Below are 8,372 nucleotides of genomic sequence, written 5' to 3'. Positions count from 1 at the left end.
CTGAGATTTCTTTTTTACTCTCACTGTGTGTGTGTGTGTGTGTGTGTGTTTGTGGTTGAGAAAAGAATGGGGGGGGGGTAGAGAGGGAATGAGGGAGGGAACAAGCCCGAGTGGAAAACGAGGAAAAAAGAAAGGAAAAAAAAAGTTTGAGAGTTGACTTTACAATCTGCTGGACTTTACAAGTTGTCATTTTTACCCATGACTACCTATTTTATTTATGGACATTTTTCAAGCCTTTTTGGGCTTTTTTTTTTTTTTTTTTTTTTACTTTTAGACTCTCTTTTCTCACAGCCTTATTTTTAAGAGAGGAATTCAAGCTGTGAACGAATTTTAATGCTTTATGTTTCATGACTGATTTTTGAGCAATCAGCTATTTATTTTAAGAATTTTTTTTAATATATAAAGTGTAACTATGTTAATATTTTGAGTGTTTACTTTTAATACAGCAGAAAACTTCAGTCATATTTAACATCGAGGTCTGTTAGTGATTTAATAAAGAAATCTCAGTTTATGGACCCTCTTCTGTTGACTACCACACACCATCAACTGACACCAGCAGTTCCACTATTAAAATATAACTAGCGACTCTCTTCTGGAATGTCCTCTGAACACTCATTAAACTCCTGAAGTACCACATTGTCCTAAAGGCTTTAGTCCAGCCATACTTAAAATAGCCTGCCACAATCCTACATTTACATGTATACATTTACACATTAACATTTATACAACTCCACATTTACATTTACACTTATACATTAACACCGTTACATTTACACATTTATACATTTATTCATTTAGCAGATGTTTTTATCCTAAGCAACTTCCAAGGCAGGCAGAATACAAACCAAGCATGTAGCAATTAAGGAGCTGTCTGTGACCGAAATACCACAGGTAAGTTCAACATTAGACCAGATACATGTGCAATGAGAGAGTGAAGTACAGGCAGGTTCTACAGGGGCTATAGCCCCGTAATCTAAGATATTGTACAATCCTGTGGTTCATAAACTGAGAAGATTGGTTAAAATGGCTGTCAAGCTTTTAAAACTAAATTGTGTATCTTTTAGAGCTCAAAACTGACAGTAAGTGAAACAGAAAAGCCTTGATTTGAAGCATGAATTGTCATGTCTCACCTCATACAGACACTGTGCAGAGATGCTGTTTGAAAGACAGAAGTTGTAGTGTTATCACCACCAGAGGGGGCTATACACTTTTACATGAAAACCTGTTTATTTGCAGGCTAAGTGCCTGTTGAGTTGAGTGCTAACCATTAAGCCTTTTTATTTACCTGGTAAAAAGTGTGATGTTTGGAAAATGATTTAAGTGTTAAACTGATTTATTAGTACCATCTGCCTAGGTAAGATCAACTAATTCATAAATAAATTGCACAGATGACAAAACTTTAGGTCTCTGTCTCCTTTGCGTATTTCTCAGGATTCCAGATGTGATATGAATATTAATAAAGCACTTACTCTTCACCCCTTATGTATCCATAGCTTGTGTCAGTGAAATAGTATTTGCATTTGTCAATCACCTTGCTTCCCACATGTAGTAAAGAATATATATTAAAGTTTTTTGAGGTAGTTTTTGGTAAAATTTTCAGCAATCAAAGACATTCACATGAACCCCATTACCCCATCTCTCTCTCTCTCTCTCTCTCTCTCAGTAATTTGATTGTAAACATATGATGTCATTTTTACATAATACATAGCACAACATGTAATTACCACAAGGTGGCATCACAGTCTTTAGGAAGAAATCATCACCCAGCAAACTGACAGGAAATGCATTACATCAGCCCCTGAAGTAAAAATAGACTGATGATTGCTTCCTGGGCTCTGGTAAGTAGAGCATTTTGCCACCTGTGTCCAGCCTGGTAGTAGAGAATGACATCATCCTAAACTATTCGAGGAAATCTGGCTTGATTAGGACTAAATTGATGGAGTTGCTATGTAACCCAGTGCATTAAATGAATCGGTGTGAAAGGCCAACAACAGGTAATATGTTCTTTGTACTTTCATTCCACTTAAACTGGAATTTAACCGTTGACTGCTGAATAAAGAGATTTCTGATCACATTTTGTTCACCTTATGGGAATTCAGAGGAAAGAGAGCTCTCTCTCTCTCTCTCTCTCTCTCTCTCTCTCTCTCTCTCTCTCTCTCGCTGTGATGTCCCTATCTGTACCTTGTAGTTCAACTGGAGAATGGTTGTAATGGAGTAGTCTGTGTGTAGCATTGTGTAACTTACCATCTACTGTTTCATGATATTTGTCAAAATTCACGTATATAATTTATACAGCTCTGCATGATTCTCGTGTATTTATGTTGTTTATCTACACTGCATTTCCCACTTTCAAAAACATCCAATCTAAGATATACTAAAATTCTAAAATATTGAATTCTAGGGGGAAAGAAATGTAGGCCTATATGTCTATTAGATTTATACTGGCTCCTCACAGAACTGTTACGTTAGGCTTAGAGTCAGTGAACATGGTGTTTGTGTCTTACTGCCGAGGCAGTTATAATGTTACGAATATTGTACAAGGGGAAATGAGAGACATGAGGTGCATTGTGATATACAGGGTTTGACTGACAGTGTCAGGAGTTCTCTGTAGTTAAACCAGGCAAAAGGAAAAAAAAAACGATATCTATACGTAACCCTATCGCTCCAACCCCTCCGAGAAATTTCCGTCCTTAGCATGAGTATTAATATGATAATCATGCAGAATATGGATGATGATATTTGCCGTTTATACTTTCATCCTGTCTCACTGTCCCTCTCCATGTATAATCACCAGGCCGCTGTGTTTGATGAGCAGAGGCGAATTTCATTAAAACTCATGATATGGACATGTCTCAGTCACCAGTGCCCGAGGCTTTTTCCAGGGAGCGGTGCATATATATGCCAATGTGCGCAGCTATTCATATATGCAAACATTTCTGTCAAATCTCCCAGTACCTGACAGCTGTATGAACCCAATAAACCGGGACAAAGATAAGAGCGGGCGGCAGTCGGCAGAACTAATATTATTTGTGCGATGGGAAGCGTTTATCTGTCATGAGCGGAGAATTGATGGTTTTGTGTCACTTTTGTTTAATAATGATGTAGCAATCGCAATATGCCCACTGGCTCGGGCTCTATTAAAGTTCAAAAGATTATCCAAATTAAAATCTCATTTGGATTATTGCTTTTCGCCAATATTTTGACTGGAGGTGGATCCCATTGGATATGATATTTCTCACTTTTCGATCCAATTAACATTTTCTTGTTCGACAAACTGTCGAGATGGCATATGCAAGCAGGACTATTTGACTATGAAATGCTATGATAGGTCTCTTAAAAGAATAAAGCTCGACTGAATAAAACTTTTAATTTGATAATGGATAACATTCGTCGATGTTTGAATGTGCTGCTTATCTGCCCTACACTGCACAGACTACGTAACAGGACAAGTCTGTGAGACCAACAAGTACAGCTAGCACCTGCAAAAATGAAGGAATCATTTGAAAGCGTTGTGAAAGCAGGGCCTTTCACACAAATGCGGCTCCTAAATTAATGAAAAAAAAAAAAATTCCGTTGTGCTTTGGGCCTTGTATGAAAATCATACTGTCCCCCATAATTGTGGCTTACCATACAGATATGATGAGATCCCAGCGACTCTGAAAGCGGCGTGACTCTTGGGGCATGTTTGACAGGTGATGCTGTAACCAAGATAGCTTAACTTGCTATAGTTTGACCAGGACCAGTTACTAAAATAATGCTGACCGGGACATTTGGGGGAAGCTTTTGATCCCTACTCCCTCACTGACCTTCCTCTGTGACCTGAAGTCTGTACGTTGGTTTGAGCTGCAAAACAACACAAGTTAGCAGCTCTGAATGAGTTCACTGCAAATATCAAAATAGGAGGTGGGCAGGCAGTTTCATAAAGAACAGTCTGCCACACTTCACACAGCAGAACGAACAACCTCTAGTACCCTTAAAAAGCATGTTTGCAAGTAAAAAGATAAAAAGAATACAGGCAACGGTCGACTTAACGGTTGTGGGAAAGGTCACATGACCAGATGGATCATTGTCATTTGGACGGGTGCATGTGCCGTGCATGTCAACAGAAACCGACCTAGTTGTTTCCCGAAGGATTCGAACAGCTCTGGGCTACCATAGAGGACAATAAATAAATGCATAAGCAGACAGAGTGATCTCCTTCATCCTGTTGTCACACATTTGTAGTCTTATGAGAGTGCTCTCTTCCAGGGTGACAGTGCTCCCTGTTCACATGACCTACACGCTCACTCAGTGGTCCAATGAACAGAGTGAGAAGAGGAGATATCAGTAACATTCAAGACTGTATTTGAGATGCCATGACCATCTCAGTCACCAGCCCTTTTCCCACTTAAATGGTATCAGACGGAGCATTGTCCATCACCAGTGAAACTAGTCAATGCATAGAATTTTTCATCAAAAAATAGTGTTGCATTCATTCCTAGTAGTTTCAGACGCCTGTAAACCCTAAACCAGAATCCACTGATGGTGTTGTAGCATGTTATGGCATACCAAGAACACATTACACCACTTTATGTCTGTGCTTTAATAATTTCTTACCAGCTAATTAAAAAAAAAAACCTACTTGTTTCAACAGCATGCATTATACTGAATTACTGGCGCTGGGCTGGGGACAAAAGACACATGTCTCATGCCTTTAGTGTATGAATGTAGTTGATTGCTTCAGTGGCTGATGGTTTAATCATTATTTAGGTGCTGCAGTAGTATGTATATAAGCTGTGTGAAAGCAAGACTATGACTGTGAGTGCCCTGGGATCAGGAACGGGTAAGACAGAACCAAGCATCGCCGGAAGGTAGAGCTCGGGGCCGATAATAACCAGTGGTTTGGTTGGTCGGTTGGTGTTTTGTCCATTTGTTTGTTCAGATGACCTCTGTTTGATCTGTCTGATTCATGTCTGTGTCTGTGTGTGTGCGCGCATGCGCGTGTGCATGCATTTTTACTGCAGACCATGTTTCTGAATGAAAAACATTTAAAGGTACAAACCAAGATGCTAAATGCTCTTGCAGACATTTCGTTTCTTGCACAAAGATACATACATGGTCAAACATGGTGAAATATTTACCCTAGCTTGTGTTGTATCTCCATGCAGTTGAGCAAAATATATATGTGTGTGTTTGCCCAACAAATATGCTGGAATCTTTGTAATTTCACTGTATTTGGCAAATACAACTATTTTTATGGTTATTAAAAGAGGTTCCCGTGCTCTGTTTTAATCTCTTTTAAACTTAAGGTGGCGTAGTCGGCCAAGGGAGCGTGTGATGTATCCTGCCTTCTGTCCCCCCATTATATGGCAAACAGAAAATATTGACGCTGCACGTTTAATAAAATGTATTTCTGTGCGTAATATGAATTGATGTGCTGTGATGACACCAGACATCAGCTGTCAGTTTCTCTCCCCAGGGACTCTGCTATATCTGACTGCACATTCTAGAGAGGAATACTAATACACCCATACATTAATGTATTCCTCACTCCGTTTGAGTCATCACTTCCACTGGGTGCCATATGCTGTCTTTCTGCAGATAGACGCGGTGATGAAAGATGTATTGTGTGTTCCGCGCCAATGTCATGGTGTCGGTCTGCCTTAATGTTTAGAATGACAATTTGACAACTAACTTGTCAAAACAATGTACCGTTCGGTCAGCCAAAATATCATTGGATAATAAGTAACGCAGGGATGTAGGGAAAATCTTGTATTAGAAACTGTTCCAGTGCTGACAAAAGAGAATTATCAGGAGTTGAGGCTTCAGAGGTCAGCTGAGGGGCTCATTGGAAGAAACCTTGCGTTTGAATTAAACGACTGTCAACCGTCATTTGAAAATCATTTGGAAAAGTCTTGCCATGTATGAACAAACTCATAAAATGATGCATTGGAAAGCTGATTTACTTTGTCTCATGTCAATGAGGAAGGAATTAATCTCTCATCCAACTAACAGTACTTCAAGGTTTATTTATATTAATTGTCCCAAACATCCATATGTTCCCAGTGGTTTGTTTGACTGCTTGTCAGTAATTCTGTAATCAGGAAAATGAAAATGGATTCCCTCATAATATGCATTACCATGTACACAGATTATAAAACGCCTGTGTGCTTGGGCAATGTGTGCCGAGTATTGGGAATGGGGCTCTTGTGTGCTGTTTTTCACTGCAGTCTCTCTGTCTCTGTGTATAATGAGTCATATGCAGAGAGGGGAGAGAGAGAGAGAGAGAGAGAGAATATGGTCACTGGACCATACCAGTCTCCAGTCATTTAGTCTGCTATGGTCTATGCACAGCAGAATGATTTTCACTAGGAGCTCCAGCGTGTCTGAATGGTAGACAGTCCACTCATTGATATGACCGGCTTTGTACAAGACCTGCTTTTTACATCTGTGACATTAGACTGGAACAATACACTTGTGTCAACATTCATTAACAATGGCCTTTATGTCATAATCGATATTTGATGGGATCGAGTTTGAGCCTGTGTCTGATACTGCTCTCATTATGAATCATAAACAAATGATCAAATGTATTATCAGAGTTCTCTGCATACCATTCATCACACATGTACACAGTCAAAAGGCTTCACTGTGGAGCAACCCCCCCCCCCCAAAGAAAAAAAATGAAAAGAAATGTTCATCTATATTTGCATTACAGGAGAGAAGGAGCCCTTGACGACAGCCCTGTGCGCAGGGTAATGCTGGGTAATTGATTGTTAACACCCCCGTACTGTGGGCTATGACTGGTGAACGAGACGGGATGACTCACAAAGCGTTCTCTCACCAGGGATGGAAGGAGGGAGGGAGGAAGAGAAGGGAGGGAGTGGAAAATGAATACATTGTATCTATGGATAGAGGGTAGGCAAGGGAGGATTGGATGGATGGCTGGATGGATGGATAGATAGAAGGGTGAGTCATCATTGTGTTTCCTGAGTCTATTTAAAGGTTGTGAAACAGTCTGCTGATAGGCAGAGCTGTAAGACAAGGCAGGCAGAGAAAACAGACACACCTCTAGTGATTCTGAATCACAGCTCACTTTTAGAAACCAAAGACCTATCACTAAAGCCATGTATGAGAATGTCTGAGTGAGCTGACAAAAAAAAAAAAAAAAAAAAAAAAAAAAAAAGAAACAAAAACGAGGACATTCAGAGAACACACAAAAAATAAGACCAAAACAAGCTACAGTTTGATTCTGCTGTGATAAATTTATTTTACGTATTAGCAGGAACCTTCGTTATCTCCAGCCTTTCTTCCCAATGATCAAATAAGAACAGTAAACAGTTAAGTAAAAAGATAGAACATTTTGAAAGTAAAAAATACATGTTGCACATTAGTTATATTATGCTTCAAAATAATTATGAACAAACGTGGTCATATCAGCGAAACTAGTAATGTGCTAATGAGGATCCTCTGAAGTGGGTGATTAAAATTGTACTGAAGTGCTCTTCATGTCACAGAGGATCCAAAGCAAAACAAATGTTTAACGAGAAGAGAAGCAATGCATTATTGGTTCTGCTTGACAAAATGGACTATACATTTACACTGAAGGGTATAACACTGTGAATGCATGTAGAGTGTACTTTGATTTGGACAGTGGGAGGGAGAGGCGTGTACAGTGTGACTGACACGGACACACATTCAACCGGTAAGAATTGCATCTTGATTTGTTCTTTTTTTTTCATTTAAAATATTCTTTGTTGATCTCCTGTTAGACAAGTAAGCTACGTTAACAGACATCAATACTGCACTTCAGTAAACAAGTAAGAACAAGACAGATGTGCTCATGAAGAAACTGTCCGACAACTGATGCTCGGTGAAGTAAACAAAAGTCAAGAGTCTAAACAGCAACATCAACAATAAGATCTGGACACACTTTTAACCTCGCTTAAATAAGTAAACAGCTTACTTTTGAATATCTGTTCAACGCTCTTATACACTGCAAGGGTTATGGATGTGGTTTATGACGATGGTTGGATGTTCTCCACTTTAGAGAGAGTGATGGGCACCTTGCTCTCAGATGAGACAGGGACCGGAGACTTGGTGACCGCTCCAGGTGAACTCTTCGCTCCTGCTGACCCCCCCTGTCCTCCTTTCTTATCTCTTTGGGAGGGTTTCACCTGGTTCTCCTCTTCTTTGTTGTGGGTCCTGCAGAAGGCAGACATGAGGAGGCCCCCTGCCATCAGAAGTCCTCCCAGGCTGAGCATGCCTGTCCCTGCCATCACGCTGAGATGCAGCCCCTGGTTAAAACGCATTGCCTGCCTGTCCACAAACAGCAGCTCCCCCTCCCCGAAGGCCTCGATACGGGTTGGGATGGCATAACCCACTGTCAGCAC

General features: G+C 40.1%; 1 protein-coding gene across 1 annotated transcript in view; it reads right to left on the bottom strand.

The window, feature by feature from the left end:
• Positions 1–7,997: 7,997 nt before the first annotated feature.
• The window catches only part of nrsn1l (neurensin 1-like), a 979-nt gene continuing 604 nt past the window's right edge, over positions 7,998–8,372 (bottom strand). Inside the window, exon 2 of the mRNA XM_030788516.1 lies at positions 7,998–8,372. This exon is cut by the window's right edge and continues 45 nt beyond it. Coding sequence (XP_030644376.1) covers positions 7,998–8,372 — 375 coding nt within the window.

Source organism: Chanos chanos, chromosome 12 (genome assembly GCF_902362185.1).
Source record: "Chanos chanos chromosome 12, fChaCha1.1, whole genome shotgun sequence".
Taxonomy (NCBI): domain Eukaryota; kingdom Metazoa; phylum Chordata; class Actinopteri; order Gonorynchiformes; family Chanidae; genus Chanos; species Chanos chanos.
Note: the sequence above shows the minus strand (reverse complement) of the source record. Positions and strands in the feature narration are given on the sequence as shown.